The sequence below is a fragment of the Bubalus bubalis genome, chromosome 10 (genome assembly GCF_019923935.1).
Source record: "Bubalus bubalis isolate 160015118507 breed Murrah chromosome 10, NDDB_SH_1, whole genome shotgun sequence".
Classification (NCBI taxonomy): Eukaryota; Metazoa; Chordata; class Mammalia; order Artiodactyla; family Bovidae; genus Bubalus; species Bubalus bubalis.
This window is the reverse complement of record NC_059166.1, coordinates 41,848,715-41,872,067: the sequence shown is the minus strand read 5'-3', so window position 1 is coordinate 41,872,067 and position 23,353 is coordinate 41,848,715. Positions and strand designations below refer to the sequence as shown.

General features: G+C 37.9%; 1 protein-coding gene across 6 annotated transcripts in view; it reads left to right on the top strand.

The window, feature by feature from the left end:
- The window catches only part of RARS2 (arginyl-tRNA synthetase 2, mitochondrial), a 74,047-nt gene that overhangs the window by 32,701 nt on the left and 17,993 nt on the right, over positions 1–23,353 (top strand). For all 6 annotated transcript variants that reach the window (XM_006058072.3, XM_025294584.2, XM_044924275.1 and 3 more), the window contains 4 exons: positions 401–498; positions 9,779–9,834; positions 12,734–12,817; positions 15,436–15,512. In XM_006058072.3, coding sequence (XP_006058134.1) covers positions 401–498; positions 9,779–9,834; positions 12,734–12,817; positions 15,436–15,512 — 315 coding nt within the window. The remainder of the gene's footprint in view (positions 1–400; positions 499–9,778; positions 9,835–12,733; positions 12,818–15,435; positions 15,513–23,353) is intronic.

Below are 23,353 nucleotides of genomic sequence, written 5' to 3'. Positions count from 1 at the left end.
GGAGTAATATATGTAATACATATAAAATGTTTAGTACAGTGCCTGGCTTGAAATCGGCATTCAATAAATATTAGATGCTGCTTCTAGTATTATTGTTGCTATTTGCTATGGACTTCTGGCAGTTACCTCTCTAAACTTCAGTTTCTTCATCTGTAAAATATCTCCATCATTGGCTGCTGTAAGGATGAATAGACATGAGCCCCGTAGATGTTAACTTGTGTCATGACTGCTCTGATTAGCATTAGCGATCAAAGAAGGCAGTGCTGCTAACAATGCTGTAAAATTCTCAGCTCCATAAATTAGAATGAGAAAATTAGCAAGAATTAGTTCCCAGTAACAAAGTAATTAAGAAAATTGCAATTTTTCTGTATCATTAAATCCCATACCTTTTACTTTACAGACAGTACTGCAACAGGTGATTGAAGACGGCTCAAAATATGGATTAAAAAGTGAACTTTTTTCTGGCCTCCCCCAGAAGAGGATCGTGGTTGAATTCAGGTGAGTACCTACCAGTCATATGCATTGGTTGATCAACTGACTGGGCAGGTGGGTATTTTACTGTTATCATCTGGGTCTCACAAAATTACACATGGAAAAATGAAAAATCGGTGAGAGTATGTAAGTAAAGTCACAGTGAGTTGATCATTAAACCATGAATAAAACTTTTTGAACTTTTAATCAAAAAAGTACCTAATGGTTATTATGGGTTTTTTCCTTTATTAATTATGTATTAATAGATTTTTTGATTTGTTTTTTTAGAAGAACTAGTTCATTTTAGTAGACTCTTAAGGTACATATGATGGTTACTATCATATTAAGAATTGCAAAGTAATATAATTACCAGAAAACAAGCTTTGTTGTGTTTGTGATGTATGTGTATGTATTTTTAGCTTTATTGAGGTATAATTGACCAAATTATAAGGTAAAGTGTACAGCATGATTTGATACACACACACACACACACACACACACACACACAATGTGGGAGGATTTCCCCAGTTGAGTTAGTTGATAGCTCTGTCACCTTACATATTTACTTCTTTGTGTGAGAACATTTGTTCTACTTGTTTAACAAATTTCAATTATACAAGATAGTGTTATCTACTGTACTCACCACATTATACATTAGATCCTCAGTACTTATTGTCTTATAGCTGAAAGTCTGAACCTTTTACCAACCTCTTCCTGTTTCTCCTAGCCTCCAGCCTCTGACAACTACTTCTCTATTCTGTTTCTAAGAGTTTGACTTTTTAGTCTTTAGATCTGACATTTAAATGATAGCACACAGTATTTGTCTTTGTCTGTCTGGCTCATTTTTCTTAGCATAATACCCTACAGTTTCATCCATGTTGTTGCAAATGACAGAATTTCCTTCATTTTTGAAGCTGAATAATATTCCATTATATATACATACCACATTTTCCTTATCCATTCATCTACTGATGGACACCTAGGCTGTTTCCATACCTTGGCAATTGTGATAATGCTGCAGTGCACATGGGAGAACAGACATCTCTTCAAGATAATGATTTTGTTTCCTTTGGATATATGCCCAGAAGTGGGATTGCTGGTGGCTCAAACAGTAAAGAATCCACCGGCAATGCGGGAGACCTGGGTTCAGTCCCTCAGTTGGGAAGATCCCCTTGAGAAGGGCATGGCAACCCACTCTGGTATTCATGCCTGGAGAATCCCCATGGACAGAGGAGCCTGGTAGGCTACAGTCCATAGGGTTGCAAAGAGTTGGACACAATTGAGTGACTGAGCACACACATATTCAAATTATCCCAGATCAGGCTCCTTTATTCTCTTTGCATGTTCCCTTAAGTCCTGGTATACTTTCTTTTTGGCATAAGATGTTCCAGTCTTACTCAGACCTGGAATTGTCCATTTCCCCCAAGAAGTCCTAGTTCCCTTTTTGTGAGGGAAGGTATTTAGAAGCCAAGTTCTGGCTATAAGAGTGCTTATTACTACTGGAACTCAATTTTTACTGATGTTACCAATTCAGATCTAACATCCCAGGGTCCATTACATGAAATGCATATTATTTAAAATTACCAGAAAAATAGCTTGATGTTTTAATATGGCTCTAAATAGTCTTCATGATAACTTTCTTACATGCCATGCCATCAATGAAACTATCTAATCTTTGAATTGTTCTTAGGTAACCAAAAAAAAAAAGAAAAAGATTATTTTGGGAGTATGGCTAGCAGGTGACCGCTCATGACCATTATTGGAGAAATTGTATTTGCCTTTTTCAAAGCTAAGGAAAAGTGTCGATGAGCTGTTTTCTCACTTAGCTAGAACTTGCTAGAGCCTTTTTCTTAGTATATGTTCTTGTGGAAGATTTTTTTAAGTGGACGTGGTAAATACTATTTCTGTTTTAACTCATAATTTATGGTGATAACTTAAACTTAGTTATGATTAGCACCTGGATAATCAGAGGTGAATGGGATTTATTTGTACTGTCTTCTGTCATTCAATCCTGTTCTTAGAAAAAGCAGACCCTCTAAGACTTGGTAAACTCACCTGTTTATGACAAGGATTGATTGTTGAGTAAGCTAACCTTCTTATGGAGCAGATATAAATTATGAATAAATCTTATGCTACCACTGTGCTTCAATCAGGATATTTAAAGTTTAAATGTTGTTGCATCAAAAGAACAGAGACTTCTGCAGTCATCCTTACACCAGAGAGGAACTACTCTAAGGCCATCCTCCAAAGAAAGTTGCTTGTCATTTCAATTATCTCTTGCTTAACAAGCCACTACAAAACTTGATACAGGGAATGGCAAACTTTAGCTCATGGGCAAAATCCAGCCTGCTATATTTTTGTAAATTTGGAGTACAGTCTTAGATATTCATTTACATATTTTCAGAGTGGCTACTTTGATACTCTAGTGGCAATTGAGTACAATAGACAAATAATTGAGACAGAGACCAGATGACCTAAAATATTTACTGTCTGGCTCTTTAAGAAAAAGTTTGCCACACTACTGATTAGTGTTTTAAAACAACAACCAGTTGTTTTATGTTTCATGTATAGACCAGGAAATTGGGAAGAGCATAGCCTAATGGTTTTTTTGCTTACCTGTGGTCACTTAAGCAACTCTGGTCATCTAGACATTATACTAGGGCTAGAAATCCAGGTAACTCATTTACTTTTCTGGTGTCTCACCTGTGGGTTGGCCAGGCATCTCTCTGTATTCTCTCTCCAGCAGAGTAGCCAGACCTCTTTACAAAGGTGCTCAGGACTCCAAAATAGTAAAATATCTGGTCTTGTAACAGGCATATCATCACTTATGTCACTGCTGGTCAAAGCAAGTCACAAGATCATCCCTGACTCGGGGCAGGGAAGTAGATTATATCTCTTAATGAAAGAGTGGCAAAGAGTTTGTAGACACTTTTAATTCTTTTCATTATATCTTTACAGTGATGCAGTATACATACCCTTCTCTGGGGAAGCACTTCAGTACTCTTACACTCCTTGCTCTTACCTAACTAGCAGTAAAGGAATATCAGGAGGAAAGTAGAATAGTATCAGTTACTGCACATTCACCCTTGAAATAGTGCTATTGCCAGCTTCTTGAAATGTGAAAAGTTGCCACACATGCACCTTCTTAATGTTCACTTCCTCTTTACCATCCCTTCTCCCCAACCAAAATCAAAGTACCAAGACTAGTCTTTCTTAGTCATTGATTCTTTGGTTTTTCTCCAAAGTTTTTGTTTCCCATATAATAATCCTTTTTGTTTATGCTTATAAGAAATGTCTAAAAATAGCGTGTTCCATTTGAATTGTATACTGGAGGCTTTTTGAACTACAGTTTATTTACTTACAGATTTGCCTCTCTCAACTTTTTTCCAAAGCAGTTAAGGAAGGCTGGAACTTTTATAAGCATCTGATCATTAATGAAAGCAGAGTCTATTTCCCAGCGGTCATCTCTGCTTTCTGTTGTTTTTCATCTGGCATTGGTGGGGGACTAGAGCTGTTTCCTCCCTTAGAAGTATTCCAGATTCTGTGATTCTTATTGTGATTTCAAAAGGGAGACACAGAGGTAGACAGGAGGGTAAAAATTGATAGAAAACATCCTTCCTGAATTTCTTCTGAAAATGAAAGAGATGGGAAGAGAGAATTTCTTTAAATATATAGTATCTTTAATAGACCAGGTGACTTCATCCCAAAGTAAAGAGATAGAAATACTGTGTTCAAGAAACTTGCCCCAGGGACTTCCCTGGTGGTCCAGTGCTTGAGAGTTCTCCTTCCAATGCAAGGGGTGAGGGGTCGATCGCTGGTCGGAAACCTAAGATCTCACATGCCTTGGGGCCAAACTACCAAAACATAAAACAGAAGCAGTATTGTAACAGGTTCAGTGAAGACTTTTAAAATGGTCCACATCAAAAGAAATCTTTGAAAAATAGAAACTTGGCCCTTAAATTGAGATGATGATGGTGATGCTAGGTCAAGGAGCTTGCTCAGAGTCACAGAGCTAACTCTGAATCCTGTATGCTTAACCTTTACTGCCTCCCTGATATAGTGATATATGGTTGGTTTCCCTATATTTTGTCAGATCCAAGAGGAGTGTGATAAAGTGCCAGGGTAGATGACTGTCTACCTCAGACTTTGGCTCTACCTGGTGGTAGAGTAAGACTTGAACCATCAGCAGCGGTTGCCTCTCTCCTGAGTCAGCCCTTCCTATTGTGTTCAGATCAAATCTGCAGGAGCACAGTCAGCAGTGATAGCCATTCTTCTCTTTTATCAACACATGTTCCCCCACCCACTGCTGTTCCTCCATGTGAAGTGTTCCCAGAAAACAAATTGACCTCTGGGAAAATGGGAGTCCAGGAGATCAGGGTACTAGTTTTCACTTAGTAACTGATTCGGTCATCTGGGATGGGATAGTTTATTTCTCTAGTCTCTTATATGTGGAAAATAAGAGTAATAATATCTCTTTTCTTACAAGATTGAGGAAATTACATGAAGTAATATTTCAGAGTTCCAGTAAAGCATACAAGTTGTAATCCATAGTAGTTACTTTGGCTGCCAAAGGAATTGAATTTGTATTTTCCATTTCATTGTATTCCCTTCCAAGTAGGAATGTGGTGCCAAAGAACGTCAAACTGATATTTCAAGGGAGGTTTTTTGAAGCTCTAGACAGATTCAGTTCTTCTAATTAAAAAAAAAAGTACAAAAGTTCTAACCAACAGGCACATTAAAAGATGTTCAACACTGCTAATCATCAGAGAAATGCAAATCAAAACTACAATGAGATATCACCTCACACCTATCAGAATGGTTATCATTAGAAAGATCACAAATAACAAATGTTGGCAAAGATGTGAGAAAAGGGAACCCTGGTGCATTGTTGGAGAGAATGTAAATTGGTAAAGCCACTGTGGAAAACAGTATGGAGGTTTCTCAAAAAACTAAAAATAAAATTACCATATGATCCAGCAATATCACTCCTGGTTATATATCTGAAGAAGAAAAACACTAATTTAAAAAGATTCATACACCCCAACATTCACAGCAGCATTATTTACAAGCGCCAAGATATGGAAATAATCTAAGTGTCCATCAACAGATGAATGGATAAAGATGAGGTTTGTTTTGAATACCACTCAGCCATAACAAAGAATGAAAATTTACCATTTGCAACAGCATAGATGGACTTGGAGGGCATTGTACTAAATGAAATAAGTCAGAGGAAGACAAATACTTATGTTATTATTTATATGTGGAATCTAAAAAATAGACTAATGAATATAACAAAAAAGAAACAATCACAGATACAGAGCACAAACAGGGTTACCAGTGGGGAGGGGAAAGGTAGGGATAGGGGATTAAGACATACAGACTACTATGTATGAAATAAGCTACACGGATATATTGTGCCACACAGGGCAACATTTTATAACTTTAAATGGAGTATTTTCTTTAAAGGTTGTGATTCACTGTTGTACATCTGAAACATATAATGTACATCAACTATACCTTTTTGCATTTTTAAAAATGCAAAAGCTATGCAAAAACTATATTATTAGATAATAACCTTAGTTTTTGAAAATTCAAAGATGACAAAAGGGTGTGCAGTGAGGAGGCAGTGTCCTCCCTACCCCAGTCTTCTGGTTCTCTTTATGCAGACATTCACTGATATCAGTTTCTTGCTTACCCACCTAGAGATCATACACATCATACATTGTTCTTCTCCTTTTTTACTAAACAATGTATCTTATATTCATTTAATATCAGCACATCCATGGCCAGCTTATTTTTAGTTTTTTATAGTATTTTTTAAAAAAATCAGCTTTATTGAGGTATATAGTACAATGCAAATCACTGTATTTCAACATGCAGTTTAATGGGTTTTATCAAAGATGCCAGGTCACATAACCACCACTACCGGTTATGATATCACAGTTTCTCTGTCTTTTTTTTTTTTAACCTTCATCTCAATTACTCCCTTTTATTCTGCTTACTTGGGATTTAGTTTGAGCCTCCCTTTCTAGTTTCTTAAAGAAGAGTCTTTGATCATTGATTTGAAACCTTTCTTCTGTTCTGATATAAACATTTTCATGGTATACATTGGTCTACTTTGGCTACATCTCATGAATTTGCTAGTAAAGCAGTCCTAAGGGTCACCCTGTTGGCTGACCTTCTCCTAGGGATCACAGTCCTTCACTGTCCTGTTCAGTTTCATAAAACCAATGTTCCATAAATCTTTCTAATTTTCTAGTTGTTTAAGGAAGACGGATAATTAAGCCTAAGCCTTGTTCTTCTCTCTTGACTAGAAGCAGGAGATTACTTATTATTTAATCCCATAGAAGAACATTTGCTTTCTTTCTCAATAATGATTACATGAATTTCCTTATAGTTTCATAATTGCCACAATTGTATACAGATCTGTCAGTTCAAGGTTTTAAATTGTAATACCCTTAAAAAGGTAAATAACAAGGCTTTGGAGACAGACTACAAGTAAGCTCTTGTTTTTGCCATTTTTAACCAGCTGTGTCCTAGTTACTATCTTTTTTAATATTGAAAAACTTAAGAAATTTTCAAACATACACAAAAGAGAGAAAATGTATATTAAGCCCCGTGTGCTTATCATCTAGGTTCAGGAGTCCTCAAGATATTGCCAAATGTGCTTCATTATCTTTTTTCCTTTGTGTGTCTCAATTTTCTCATCAAAAATAAGAGATTACATCACAGTTCTTCTGACTGTTGAGTTAATGCATGTAAAGTGTGTCAGACTGTGGCTGTCGGAGAGTGAATGTGCTCTAGAAGCATTCAGTCAGTTAGTTCAGTCGCTCAGTCATGTCTGACTCTTTATGACCCCATGAATCACAGCACGCCAGACTTCCCTGTCCATCACCAACTCCCGGACTTCACTCAAACTCACGTCCATCGAGTGGGTGATGCCATCCAGTCATCTCATCCTCTGTCGTCCCCTTCTCCTCCTGCCGCCAATCCCTCCCAGCATCAGGGTCTTTTCCAATGAGTCAACTCTTCGCATGAGGTGGCCAAAGTATTGGAGCTTCAGCTTCAGCATCAGTCCCTCCAATGAACACCCAGGACTGGTCTCCTTTAGAATGGACTGGTTGGATCTCCTTGCAGTCCAAGGGACGCTCAAGAGCCTTCTCCAACACCACAGTTCAAAAGGATCAATTCTTCGGTGCTCAGCTTTCTTCACAGTCCAACTCTCACATCCATACATGACCAGTGAAAAAACCATAGTCTTGACTAGACAGACCTTTGTTGGCAAAGTAATGTCTCTGCTTTTTAATATGCTATGTAGGTTGGTCATAACTTTCCTTCCAAGGAGTAAGCGTCTTTTACTTTCATGGCTGCAGTCACCATCTGTAGTGATTTTGGAGCCCCAAAAAATAAAGTCTGACACTGTTTCCACTGTTTCCCCATCTATTTCCCATGAAGTGATGGGACCAGATGCCATGATCTTCGTTTTCTGAATGTTGAGCTTTAAGCCAACTTTTTCACTCTCCTCTTTCACTTTTATCAAGAGGCTTTTGAGGTCCTCTTCACTTTCTGCCATAAGGGTGGTGTCATCTGCATATCTGAGGTGATTGATATTTCTCCCGGCAATCTTGATTCCAGTTTGTGCTTCTTCCAGCCCAGCGTTTCTCATGATGTACTCTGCATAGAAGTTAAATAAGCAGGGTGACAATATACAGCCTTGACGTACTCTTTTTCCTATTTGGAACCAATCTGTTGTTCCTTGTCCAGTTCTAACTGTTGCTTCCTGACCTGCAAATAGGTTTCTCAAGAGGCAGGTCAGGTGGTCTGGTATTCCCATCTCTTGAAGAATTTTCCACAGTTTATTGTGATCCACACAGTCAAAGGCTTTGGCATAGTCAATAAAGCAGAAATAGATGTTTTTTTGGAACTCTCTTGCTTTTTCCATGATCCAGCGGATGTTGGCAATTTGATCTCTGGTTCCTCTGCGTTTTCCAAAACCAGCTTGAACATCTGGGAAGTTCGTTTCACATACTGCTGAAACCTGGCTTGGAGAATTTTGAGCATTACTTGACTAGCATTCAGTTCAGTTCAGTTCAGTTCAGTCGCTCAGTTGTGTCTGACTCTTTGCGACCGCATGAATCGCAGCATGCCAGGCCTCCCTGTCCATCACCAACTCCTGGAGTTCACTCAAACTCATGTCCATCAAGTTGGTGATGCCATCCAGCCATCTCATCCTCTGTCGTCCCCTTCTCCTCCTGCCCCCAATCTCTCCCAGCATCAGGGTTTTTTCCAGTGAGTCAACTCTTTGCATGAGGTGGCCAAAGTATTGGAGTTTCAGCTTTAGCATCAGTCCTTGCAATGAACACCCAGGACTGATCTCCTTTAGGATGGACTGGTTGGATCTCCTTTCAGTCCAAGGGACTCTCAAGAGTCTTCTCCAACTAGCATTAGGTATTGTTAAATCTTAATTGCAACTTCTCAACCACCAAGAGCAACAAATGTGTTGCTTGAGAATTTGGAATGGTAAATTCTATTTCTGGTTATCCTGGGAAGCTTTCCACATAAATATTTTTATATTTTTGTTTTAATTTCTGATACAATAAATATTGATAGATATTACTCATATAAATAAAATTATTTTATGGTCCACAATAATTTTTAGACTCTAAAGAATTGAGAACTAGTGCACTAAACTTAATTTCTAATAATGTACCTTGTTTGTGTCAAAACAATCTCTCTGAATTTCTTCATCTTTTTACCAAGCCCCTACTGTATCTGCTTGCTGAGTGTGCCACTTCTATGTATGTTAAGTGACTACCTCTTGAGTCACAGGATCAATTCCCTAAGGGTGGTTCTTTCTGAGATCTAATTTATCTTTGCTCTAAATGTCTAATTTTTTTGAATTATTTATTTTTGGTTGCGCTGGGTCTTCATTGCTGCGCATGGGCTTTATCTAGTTTTGGCGAGCAGGGGCTACTCTTCGTTGCGGTGCACGGGCTCTCATTGCAGTGGACCACAGGCTCTAGGCTCATGGGCTTCAGTAGTTGTAGTACATAAGCTTAGTTGCTCCTTGGCATGTGAAATCTTCCCGGCCTAGGGATCGAACTTGTGTCTCCTTCACTGGCAGGCAGATCCTTATCCGCTGTACCAGCAGGGAAGTACTCTAAATGTCTAATTTTTAACTGTCTTTGTCCAAAATTACCAAAGGCTTTAGTCCACAATTATATTAAACTATAAAGCTATAACCTAATTCATTTTAGAACTCTTGTTTGTAGAACAGAAAAAAATAACTTTTACAATTATCTTGCAGTTCACCTAATGTTGCCAAAAAATTTCACGTTGGACATTTGCGTTCTACCATCATAGGTAAGTACTGTTAGTTTCACAGAAAATACTGAACATGACTTTTGGAGCAGTATTGGTTTAATGCTTAAGTAGCAAAAGGACAAAGAAACAAAAAAATGAAGTTTATATGAGCTTAATGCTAATTAAATATGACCCCAAAATGAAAAAAAATTGGTTTAAAAATGACAAAAAGAAATTTGTTTCAAAACCAAAAGATTGACTTAGAAACCAGGTATGTATATTTTGATTTTAACTTGTTAAAAGTACGTATGCATATTAAGAAGAACTGAAAGATGCATAAATGAAAACGGTTATATAGAATTGATAGTTATCCTCCCAATTTTTTTTGTCCATATATTTTGTTTTAAAAAATAAACTCAGTCTGAGTCATATGAGTACTAACTGAGAGTTTTCAAGACTGAAAATTTAAACAGGACTATCCTAACAAAGATTACTGTAATACTTCTTGGTTGTAATGTTTGAGTGTACAGTAGACTTATGATTTCTATTAAAAAATGATTTATATAGTAGCCCATCTTAAAACTGCAGTTAGAATTGTGTAATATTAGAATTGGAAGGGACTTTAGAGTTTATCTCATATAATCTGTCTTCCAGTATAGAAATCTGTCTTTTGAATACTTACAAGAAAGTGATTTAATCCATACTGGAATACTTTAAAGATTTGGAGAATGTCCGTATTTCTGGAATAGGTTATGTTGCACTATAGTCGACTCTTTTTACAAAGTTCTCAAGCAGCATTATAAGAGAGGAAATGATAGGACTTGATGAAAAAGAATATAAGAAATATACTGTATAAGAAAAACTACATTAGTCAAAAGCATAGGAATAATTGATGGGTAAAGCATGATAAACTTGTTTGACACTTGTTAAGGGAAATGCTTGAACCAGGAAGAGATAATATTTATTGAAACTTCATGTTAAGTGTTTTCATGTATTATCTGAACTAGTTTCACAGTAGCCCTAATTATTAAGTCCTGTTGGTTATAGATGAGGAAACTCAGACACCAAAAGTAACTTTCCCCAAATCACAAAGCTAGTGAAGTATAGCAGCAAGGATTTGAAATTAGGTAGCCTAATTCTGACTGGAGAAGGAAATGGCAACCCACTCTGGTGTTCTTGCCTGAAGAATCCCCGGGTTGGGGGTGGAGGGGGGTGCGGGGAGCAGAGCCTGCTGTCTTTGAGGTTGCACAGAGTTGGACACGACTGAAGCGACTTAGCAGCAGCAGCCTAATTCCGAAAGCCTAGGTTCAAGCATTTGTTGGATTTATAAGATAATAGGTGCTTCCCTGGTAGCTTAGCTGGTAAAGAATCTGCCTGCTATGAGACCCCAGTTTGATTCCTGGGTCGGCAATATCCCCTGGAGAAGCGATAGGCTATCCACCCCAGTGTTCATGGGCTTCCCTGGTGGATCAGATGGTAAAGAATCTGTCAATGCGGGAGACCTGGGTTTGATCCCTGGGTTGGGAAGATCCCCTGGAGGAGGGCATGGCAACTTACTCCACTACTCTTGCTTGGAGAATCCCCAAGCAATAGACAGAGTCGTCTGACAGGCTACAGTCCATGATGTTGCAAAGAGTTGGACTCGATTAAATGACTAAGCACACACATAAGATAATAAGGTACTACAAAAAAATAGGGATACAGTCTGAGTACCATCTGCAAAAGGTGAATTCTGTTGTTGGGGCTATAGAGTTTGGGGAAGTCTAGAAGTAGGGAAACTGGATAAGTAGCTACTGTAATTTGTCAGCTATGCCTATTGGTGAGGGGTTATTTGCAGAAAACTAGATATCCTCTTGGAGAAGTAAATGGCAACCCACTCCAGTGTTCTTGCCTGGAGAATCCCAGGGACGGGGGAGCCTGGTGGGCTGACGTCTATGGGGTTGCACAGAGTCGGACACGACTGAAGCGACTTAGCAGCAGCAGCAGCAGCAGATCTCCTCTAGTAAAAGCAGGAGGGAATTTACAATGGGATATTGAATAGCTTGCAGAGTTGTTGGGAATGTTAAAGATGCTTTGGATTAAGCTGACATAGATGATGCCCAAAACTACCACAGAACTTCATCATCAAGGGAGCTTCTGCCTTTTCTTCGATTACTGCTGCAGCCAGAGTCAGGAACCTGCCATCATTCCTGGTTTACTGTACCTTCGAGAATTCAGAGAAGCAAAAGAGGCCACCCATATCCTATCTTTCACTCCCCTTGGAAGTTGTATGACAGGACAGTAGGACCTCTAGTAGTGATGCCACTAAAAGTCAAAACCACCACCACTGTGCTTCTCAGAAAAAATAAAGGTAACTCGCTTTTCACCTTCTAGATCACAAGCAAAGTATATCTGATTGCCCATGACTTCTGGAACCCTAACTGCAAGAGGTTCTGGGGTCTGTTACTTTTAGCTTTAGTATATGCAGAATGGAATAGACGTCAAATGTCAAACCTGCATCAGCAGTACAGAAAGGTGGAGGCCTTGGATTCCTGTGTGCTGTTATTTAGGGAGCAGCATGAGAGGTTGGACTTCATAACTGAAAGAAGGTGTACTGAGCTACTTAAAAAAAAAAAAACACTATATGGCTAAGCAGGGAACAACCAAATTATATATTCTCTGTTAATTACTGAGATTCTGTTATTTTCTGTCCTTGGAATTGACTTGGAATCACAGTTACTCTGTGTATTCATAACCTCCATTAATGTTGATGAAAATTGTGAGATTTAGAATAACTATATCCTCCAAAATAATTTCTACTCCCTTTCCATAATACAGATGAAAACACAATAATAAATGTTTTTGTTTTTTAAAAAAAGTAAATTTTGTCAACAGAATTTTCTGTTATGCTTTGATATTAGATGGTTCTTATGCCAAAACATATAAGAATGAGAAACTATGTATTTTATTGATTACTTAGGAAATTTTATAGCAAATCTCAAAGAAGCTTTAGGACATCAAGTAACAAGAATAAATTATCTTGGCGATTGGGGCATGCAGTTTGGTAAGTAAGTTTGAGGTTTTATTTTTCACATCATTGTTAAGATTAATTTGTTTTAATATCACGTTACTTGATCATCTGGACAAAATATGGGCAAACTCCCATTGGATGAAGTAGTGCCTCCTACCTGTTTTTTTTCCTGATGGCTCTTTTCCATAAATCTTGTATTTTACTTATTAGAATAATTCTCACCATACAAGTAAGTTTGGGGGGGAGGAAACGTCATATATACAGAACAAGTCCTGAAAAATACAGACTTCTGTGGTTTTATTAAAGTAGCTTACATTCATTAGTTAAATGTAGATGTAAGTATTAGAGGAAAAGTAAGACTAGGTATACACCCTTCTCAACAGCCTCCCCGGGCCAACCTACAGGAAATGGGATTTGTCATAGCCTGAGCCAGTGGCCTAGAGGAAAAACAACCTGGAATATTTTGGCTTCCCCTTAAATTGTACAAGTCATGGAGTGGGCGATTGGTCAAAATGAAAAGAGAAAGAAAAGCGTGAGACCCAAAGAGTTGAATGCCACAGATTATCTCTAATGTCTTGAGTTTACTCAGAACCGTTCCCAGCTCATATACTGCAGTAGTCAAGGTGTGGAATGATAAAGTAAATGAAGTTGATGTGGTGGGGAAGGACTAGTAGCATGTAAAATGCAAAGTTTTTTATTAAAATCTCAGGCAGCTACCATGTGCATTTTAAGATCCAGCCCTTGTGTCATCTCAGAAAAGCATTCTCTGACACCCCGACACACCCTTGCCCACCTTCTCACATCACCAAGTTCCTAGTATCCAGTTCTACCCAAATGGGCTTCTCTTCTTACTGTATTCTTTTGTATGCTACTCTCCCCTGCTAGGTGAAATGTTCCATGAAAGCATGGGCTATGTCTTAGTTATTTTTGTATCCATCGTGCTTAGCACATAATAGGCACTCAGAATGATGAAAGAATCTGTCTTGGGAAGTCTTTCACAGTCTATTCCAAAAGAAAGGCTAGGTAACATTTTCAGTACTAAATAGCATGTTCCATATCTACTGAAATGAAATCAGAGTTTCTGAAAGATAAATTTATCATGATCTTCTCTTATGAGCATTATCCTCTCAGTTAATAAAAATCTTTGTTAGACACTAAAAAGAATAGAACTTGAACCTAACAGTGCCCTTCCTATTCATTGTGGAGGAACAGAAAACACACCTCGCATTTAAAAAACCCACCTGCAGCTCACAGTGGGCACTCAGAGTTTTGGGCTCTAAGCTCAACAGTCAGATTTAATAGATGGCATCCACGTTATATGAGTTTGACTGATGCAGGCACTTCACAGCCATTAGCAAATATGTGATTATGATATTCATTAAATTTTAGCTGCAGAATTTTATTGTAGTGGTTTTTCTCTAAAGGACTACTATGGTTAATGGTCTGTCGACATTTCCATCAAACCATCATTGTTAACGAGTTTTAATTTTGGCTGTTCACCTATCCCATATTAAAAGTGACCAACAGTTCTTAAGTACAGAAATAATTTTTGAAAATGTATTAGGTTTAATGTCAAATGGAATTGGCCTTTACTTTTCCTGTCTCCATTTCTTTAGAATGCTTTGGGTGTCTTTTCACACCCAACTTCCAGGACCCTGAATCATGATCACATTTGCTTTTGCTTAAAAGTGAATAGTGCTGGTACTTACTTTAGTCATCCTTCTAGTTCTTGTCTAAGCTCCAAAGATTACCTACCCTGTGTTTAGTAACATTCCACTTTCTGCTGAGTCTGTATAGAAAAATGTACATCAGCAAGGCCCAGCAGCAATAGCTTCTTTAGATCTGAAGCTACATAACTGACATAGAAACAAATTACTCTTGGCCCAAGCTACATATATCCTTCAAATCCAAAACTGTGGTCACCTTTTAGCAAAATATCTTAAGAATATAAATATTCACAGTCTGTACTAAGAATTTTCATTGTCATCTTCAAACCTCAACTATTATTTTTTTAAAAGTTCAAATTAATACCGTCTCTGAATTTTGAACTTACAAAAGACTAAAAAAACCCCAAAAACTTAAAACAATGGCAAGTGAAAGACAAATATATAGCCAGATAAAAGCATTTTGTCACCTTGAATGAGAAGAGTAATCAGAGTTTTACTTTCAGTTGAGAACTAATAATTGTAACACTAATCTGATTCCTATCTTTATTTTCACATCTACAAATTTTAAAAGATATTTGAAATCACTTCCCATCATTGTCTTTTCACAAATTTTGAGTGTCTAGTGTGTCGAGTGCCTGGTAGCATGATGTCCTTCTGCAGAGTAGTTGCTCAATAAATGCTTGTTTTACTGATGTCTTGTAGGGAGGTAGGTGTTGGGCACTGTTAGCACAAAGATAAATTAGTCCCAGACTCTGCCTTTGAGCTCACAGTCTTTTGGTTTCTGTGGAATTAATTTCAGTGAGCCCTTCTATATATATTTAATTTGTGATTCAATATATTGAATTTGACTTGTGTCAGTTGATGGGTAGCAGGATGTGATAGTGTGTGTTTCGCAATATTCTTAGGGTGCATACCTGTTCCCTGCCATGACTGTTCTCTACTGTTCCATTTTTAAATTTTGTCATTTATGGATTATTGTGGTAGGTCTTCTGGGAACTGGCTTCCAGCTGTTTGGCTATGAAGAAAAACTGCAGTCCAGTCCTTTACAGCATCTCTTTGAAGTAAGTTGGCGAAAAAAAAATTAGAAAATGCTTCATCTTTTTTCAGAGTACAGTGCAGCTTGGTAACACATTTTTACTCCCAGGGGCTTTAAAAAAAAAACAAACAACAAAGCTGTTCTTAAAACAAGGACCCAAAATTATTGAAAATATTGCTTATATTTTACTAAGGACTTACTTTAATTTTCTTATCCAAATATTTCTTTTATTACTATTTTAGTTGATTTGGGACAGTATTTGTTCAGGTATAGAATCTTGGCATAAACACACAGAATATCAGATTCAGCAAAGAATTCTTTTGGGCTTTTATTTGTTGTTATGTACTGCAGCTTCCTTTGCTGTAATAACTATAATTCATTTAGACTTGAGGAAACATGAGTATATACGTTTTTGCTCTTGTTCTGTTGTAGAAGGAAGGCATATATGTGTCTCTCCAAATTTGTGTGTCCTTTTTCATTTGTCTTTCAGCTCCTTTTCCTGGCTTTTGCCCAGTGTGCACGTCTTTCCATTCTACCTCATTTAGTCCCTTCACTCTGCTTTTCTGTCCTCAGTTCTTCCTGGAGCTTATCAATAAAGCTCTTCCTGTCCAATTAATCTCCAGAAATGTGTTTTGTTTTCATTGTCCCAGTTGTTATCTCTGGGCCTGACAAGGAGCACAGATACCTCCAGCCACTTTGGTGACATACGGGCAATCAGACTAAGGTTGTGTGTGAGGAAGAGCACTTGCCAAGCGATGCTTTACCTCTCTAGCCAGAGCCACAGAGAGCGCTTAGTTTTCATTTTTGTTATATTATTTTGTAGTTAAATTTAACAAAACACATCTGATTCTTAAATATCATTAACATTTGTGATTTCCTCCTGAGTTTGTACCCTCACTTGCATTTTAAATGCCTATGTTTTGATTTATGAAAGTGAAAGTGTTAGTCACTGAGTCGTGTGTGACTCGTTGCAAACCCATGGACTGCTCTGCCCATGGAATTCTCCAGGCGAGAATACTGAAGTGGGTTGCGATTCCCTTCTCCACAGGATCTTCCCGACCTAGAGACTGAACCCAAGTCTCCTGCATGGCAGGAAGATTTTTTACCACCTGAGCCATTTGATACCATCTGAGCCATTTGATTTATACTGTTAACCAAAAGATTTTCCCCCCCTCTTTCCCATTGAGAGTTTTATGAATAGTCGAGAGTTTAAAAATTAGTAAATCTTTATGGTTGTCAATAAAGTATGCTGCCCTAGTGCCTGGCATTTTACTGTATTATTTTCTAAAACTGTGAATAATCATGAGTATTTTTATCATGAGTTTAGTGAACCTTTCATCAGATCCAGGCCCCAGAGACAAACCCACAGTGCAGGAAATGCAAGAAACCACTTGGAGACCTTGTGTTGTTCAGAGAACATTCTTTAAGAATTTAGAGTACAGTTTGACATATGAGAGTTACTCCTGGCATTTTCTCCCACCCAATCTCAGAAGTTTTTAATTTAATCCTGACAATAGTAAATATTTGTGGCCCATAATCTTTTAAATATTGTAGTAAAATTTGTTCTTAAACTCTCTGGCAACCTAAACATACATTTTATTCTATGCAGTTTAATACAGTTTCCTGCCTCTTGAGCCTCATAAAAAGAGGGATATCAGACATCTACATTAGAGATTGTTAATTGACAGACACACAAAAGGAACAGGCGAAGGGGGTACTTTTATGAATAACAAAAAACTCAAGGCACAATAATATTGCTTTCATTAAGTGTTCTTTTGCCTAATAGCTTCATGGTGGTGGTGTTTTAGTTGCTAAGTCATGTCTGACTCTTTTGTGACCCTATGGACTGTAACCTGCCAAACTACTCTGCCCATGGGGTTTTCTAGGCAAGATTACTGGAGTGTGTTGTCATTTCCTTCTCCAGGGGATCTTTCCCACCCAAGGATCGAACCTGTGCCTCCTGCTTGGCAGATGATTCTTGACCACTGAACTACGTGGGAAGCCCTAATAGCTTCATAGAGGAGCAGTATTTATAGACAAAATAGAGCTAGTCAAATACACCCACCTTGCTGTTTGTAATAGAAAACAGCAATCCATTAGAGCACTTATCTGCTTTCTTCCTCCTTCCTTTGCTGAATGGAGAAAAATGCAGCGCCTACTATGGAAGACTCTAGGTTATTTTATCTTTGTGCTATTTTTGCAGACCCAGTTTCATTTAAAATTACAATTGTCACTGTAGGTTACTTCCAGCAACAGCTTTTAATATAAATGAGAAAGTTTGTCCCTTTTTGAGTGGTAAGCAAATGTTAATGATTTTGTCCTGTTTCTAAACAAAAAACCTGAACCTTGGTCAAACCCTTTTTTTTTTCCTTCTCAAGTTACAAATGGAGCTCTTTTAGAGGAAGGATCTGTCTTCTTGGTCTTTTATCTGCAGCCTCAGACACAGTGCCTTACAGTAAATGCTTCAATGAATTTGCCTCTTCTGTTTAAGTTATGGCATAAAGAAACCTTTTGTAAAGCTCCAAGGAAGGGCTAACTATCATAGGATACACTATTTAGCATTTGTCCAAAATCTAACTTATTATGCAGTTTACTGGTGAAGAACCCAAGTGCCAAGGCCAAGAATCCACCACAGGCAACTTTGCTCCAGAGGGCTCTGCGTGCTGTACTGCCTTACCCCACCACTGGCCCCTCAGAGTGCCTTTCTGAGCCAGTCATTTCCACTGGCTGTCATTATTTACAAAGCATTTTCCTTTCTTTCAAAATTAAATTGCTGTACCCCAGGCACAATTAGTAGTTTAGCTGTCACAGTTTGTCTTCTGGCGTATTTATTTTAAATTTCGCTTTGGCCATCCAGGAGCAGATTTCATGGCCTGGGTGCCTCTAATTTGCACCATGATCAGTATCCCCCCAGTTTCAGTTTCTTAGCCAGGTTAGAAATTATATCATAGTTTTAGCATTTGTTTTCTGTGACGAAAATATTTAATGCAGTCATTTCTCTGCTACATTTCCATGCTTGTGCTTTGCTCTATTTAAAATGGTTGTTCTCTGCACCTGTAGTCATTCTTTAACCAGGACATCTGGCCATGCTGTGCATTGATCTAGGACTATTTTTTAGCCAACATTCGAAACCTTTCTTTTCCTTGTTCTACTAATTTTTCACGAAACAGAGAAGTGGCTTTTAATAGTTCTTCCCCTCCCCCAAATTGGCTGATGAGTTAAATAATATATTTGCTGTTTAAAATTCACACTATTGATTCAAAGAAAACAGTAGTAGTAAGTTTTGGAATACTTTTCAAAAAGCCTTCCTACTAACATAAGAGAAATAGTTCTTACGATGTTAATAATGTTAAATCTAAATCATAGGTATATGGGGGTCATCATTTACTCAGTTTTAATGATTTTTAAAAGTAATTTCTCAGAGTTCCTCTTAGATTTAAGCTACTTGAATGGACCTTAATAAAAGCTAACTCTGTACCTTTAAGAACATAGAACCCAGTCACTTTTTTCTGTTTTCAGTTTTTTGGTTTGGTGGCTTTTTTGCTTGTTTGTTGTTTGCTAAAGAAGATTTTAGAGCTTCACTCATTGATGTTGCATATTAATTGTATTTTGAGAACTAGAGAGATTCTCTGAAATATGAGCAGCCTCTCATAAGAGGTAAATATGCCAATACAATATGCATTAGCCTTGTACCCTATCACTGGCTTTTTTTTTTTCCCCTTTGGTCATGCCACACAATTTGTGGGATCTTAGTTCCCTGATCAGGGAACAAAGTTGGGCACCAGCAAGGAAAGCACTGTGTACTAACCACTGGACCACCAGGGAAGTCCCCTAGCCCTGGCATTTGTAAAGATTCAGAATGATCCCTATAGTAGTTCATTATTTTTACCCTGCCCCTTTTCTAAAAGGATTTGAGGTAATCACAGTGATGGACATTTAACAAAAAAGACATAGAAAAGTTGGAGATAATGTATTACTAGGTAATGTGTATGTAAGAGATTTTGCCCTGAGTTTCCCAGTATCAGTAGCAAAATAATAAAAACAAGATAAGGCAGGACCAAAGCACCAATTTAAAAAGTGATAATGTTTACTTGCTCCCATTTTTTAAAATCAAAAGACCATGTTTTTTTCTGACTTCAGAATCTCAAAGCAATTTCTCAAAGTAAATTGACTAAATCAATTCTAGACATATATAGGATTATATATGCAGTTAATAGTTCATACTGTTTAAAGAATTGAATTCAAATGTAATCTGTTGGTTTAATCCACATTACTTTTTTCAGGGAAAATGATTGTTGTGATTGAGGTGGATTTTACTTGTTATAACAGCTACAAGAAATAGCTTTTAAATTATAAACCTGAGTCTGAACCCAGCGATCACTTTTGAGAGTGGTGGGAGCCAACTCGTCAGGTTCGGGATTTTCCACCTCCCACGTCACACAGAGGCTCTTGTGTGCATCCCAAGAGAGCTATCGAGACGTCTTCTTGGCTTCAGTGCACACTACTCGTGACTGACATGCCCAGGATCCAAGCCTACATTATGCCCTGGAGGCACCCAGCTCTGCTTGCATGACAGACTTCACCTGGGAGGTCCTGCTGAGTCTCAGTCCCACAGGCCCGGAGACCAGCCTCCATGTGTGGGGACACTATGAACCACTGCCCTGTGAGGGCCTGCCGCCGCCTGAGGGGCTGCCCAGCCCACACTGTCCCCAGGAGTTTTCCCCTCAGGCCCTTCTCAGTCTAGGCAATTCTCTCCTCTCTCCTGGCAACTTCCCTGCTTCACCATTGCTCGTGATGTCTTCCCCAAAGCCACATGCTTTGTCCCTCACCCTTACTCCCCTCGGACAGCGCCATGGGGTCCCATTGTTCTCTGGGTGTTCTTAGAACAAGAATGGAAATATCGAGCAAGGCCAGACTGCATGTTAAGGGCTCTGTCATCGTCTCACCCCACTGAAATGTGGGAAGAACGGGTTTTTCAGCAGAGAACAGTATTTATTAGGCATGTGCATGGTGACCCACAGCAAGTCAGCAACTGCCACCCTTTGACAGAGGTGTAAGATATCATGAATGTAATTATATGTACACAGAATAAAAATCAGAAATTCCAGACATTAAAAGAAGATAAAGGGATGATAAAATGCTGTTTATATGCTGCTGCTGATGTTCTAATGAGGAGAAGTTTGGTCATTAATTCATTAGTTACATCAAATGATTTCTTTTTTTACCTAGGAAGTTTTTACTTTTTTAACTGATATATTAAATTATAATAACATGAATTTGAATTTCTTTGATATTTCATTTAATATTAGGAATTTGTCCCAACCAGAGAAATTTCTGATCAATACATGAAACATTAAATGAGATTGTTTGAATTATAGTCAGAAATTTGTTACATGTTATTTTCTAAAATATGAGATCAAAATTAAATGCATTTTAAGATAGAGGACAAACGAATATTGAGATAAAAGAATCTTTAGTGTCAAAGTTATGCTAACCATCCTTAGCAGTTACTTTCAGTTTTAAAAACAAAAATAACCAGGAGTGGAGTTAGAACCCTGCATTAAGGAATTCAGGTGTGCCTATGCGGCTCATGTATTCAAGAATCAAATTTAAGGACTGAGTGGGGAGTGAGAGAGCATTATCTGCTACTTTAAGTTTTCACACTTATTTCTTTCATTTGGGCAGATCATCCCAAGAGCTGATTATAATTAATCAATTAGATTAGAAATAAAATGTCATGCTTTTTGGCAATCCCAACATTTAGAAATAGAAGGAACGATTAATACTCCTTTCAGGAAGTCTCAGATGTTTATTTTATTCTCTTAACTAGTAATACAGCTGGCTTTTGCATTCTAGTAACCTAAAAGAAAAATTGCATCTCCATCCTCAAAAACACTTTTCTTCAACCATCCTCAAAAACACTTTAATTCAGCCACACTGTTACATATCAAATGCAAATTTAAAATTTCCTTTTTATTCCCTTTGAGTCTGGATCTAACCTCAGAAGGGGGCTGTCTTCAGAATACATACTTTCTGAGGGTAGTGGATTCAAAGTAACTGTAAATGGAAAAATGTAATTTCAGAAATGCATTGTATAAAATTTTACTTCGAAGGAAAAAGTATTTCTTTTCTAGTATGCTAATGAATGTTAATAGTTTTATATAGTATGCTTACAGGCAGACTGTTAAATGCTAATTAAGGATCTTCTATTGTTCTGTTTAATAATGTCAGTTGATTCTCAGTAATGTTTGGTTTTTCCCTACAAATTGATGAAATGCCAAGCTTGTCTTCATGAATTAGGAATGGCTTTTTGTTTTAATTATTTCTGTTTTAAATCTTAAGAAAGGGAGAAAAAGATTCTGGTGATGTTTTTCCTAAAATATTCTTATCAGTATTTTGAGTGTATATTAGATTTTTTAATGTTTGACTGTTTGAGTTTAGGATCCTAGATTTTTTTTTTAAATCTAATACCTTTCCTCTTCTGAAAATAAGGATTTTTAAAAATATATTTACTTCTAAACTGAATGTGCATGTACACGCACACACACCACACACACATGTATGTGAGAGGGAGATGGAGAGGTGCGAGAGAGACAGGGAGAGGGTGGAGATATTAATTTTGAATAACAAGCCATTTATGGATATATGTATGCCTTTACTTCTGCAGGCTGGACTGTTAAGCAGTTGTCATTGGATAGGTCATTCAAAAGTCAGGAAGTCTGCAGATTACTGTTTTGCAGTGACTCTTTTTTCCTCAGTTCAGTTGCTCAGTCGTGTCCGACTCTTTGCGACCCCATGAATCGCAGCACGCTAGTCTGAGTGAACTCCCAGAGTTCACTGAGACTCACATCCATCGAGTCAGTGATGCCATCCAGCCATCTCATCCTCTGTCATCCCCTTCTCCTCCTGCCCCTAATCCCTTCCATTATCAGAGTCTTTTCCAATGAGTCAACTCTTCGCATCAGGTGGCCAAAGTACTGGAGTTTCAGCTTCAGCATCATCCCCTCCAAAGAAATCCCAGGGCTGATCTGGGATGGACTGATCATTAGAATGGACTGGTTGGATCTCCTTGCAGTCCAACGGACTCTCAAGAGTCTTCTCCAACACCACAGTTCAAAAGCATCAATTCTTTGGGGCTCAGCTTTCTTCACAGTCCAACTCTCACATCCATACATGACCACAGGAAAAACCATAGCCTTGACTAGACGGACCTTTGTTAGCAAAGTAATGTTTCTGCTTTTCAATATGCTATCTAGGTTGGTCATAACTTTTCATACCAAAAATCTTCTTTCTCTGTGTTCTAACTGACTTATTCATAGGACCATGTAGAAATTAATTCTTTATGATAAGTATCAGGTCTCCCAAAACCACCTTCAAGTTAAAGGTTCATTGAAAGGATTCACAACACTCAGCATATGGTTGAACTCACAGCTAAGATGTGTTATAGCAAAAAGATGCCAAACAAAATCAGCAAAGGGAAAAGGCACATGGAGGCAAGTCCAGAGGAAATCAGGCCCAAGCCTCCAAGTCCTTTGCTAATAGAGTCACCCAGGATATATTTAATTCCTGCTACAACAAATTGTGACAGCCTGTGTGAAATGTTGTCTACCAGGGAAGCTTATTGGAGGCTGATTATGTAGCCGCCCTCTGTGTAGCTAGGTGCTAAAATTCCAAACTCCTGGAAGAAAAGCGGGTGTTTATCATAAACCATATTGTTTGCACAAGCAGTTTAGAGGCACTGTGACCCACTGTTACTGGTTAGATTGGTAGGAGCATTGTCAAAATTCAAGTTCCCCAGATGGCAGCTAAGAGCTAAACTTGCAGACAACACATTTTAAGGATAGCAGTTTCTAGACCTGCTGTGTT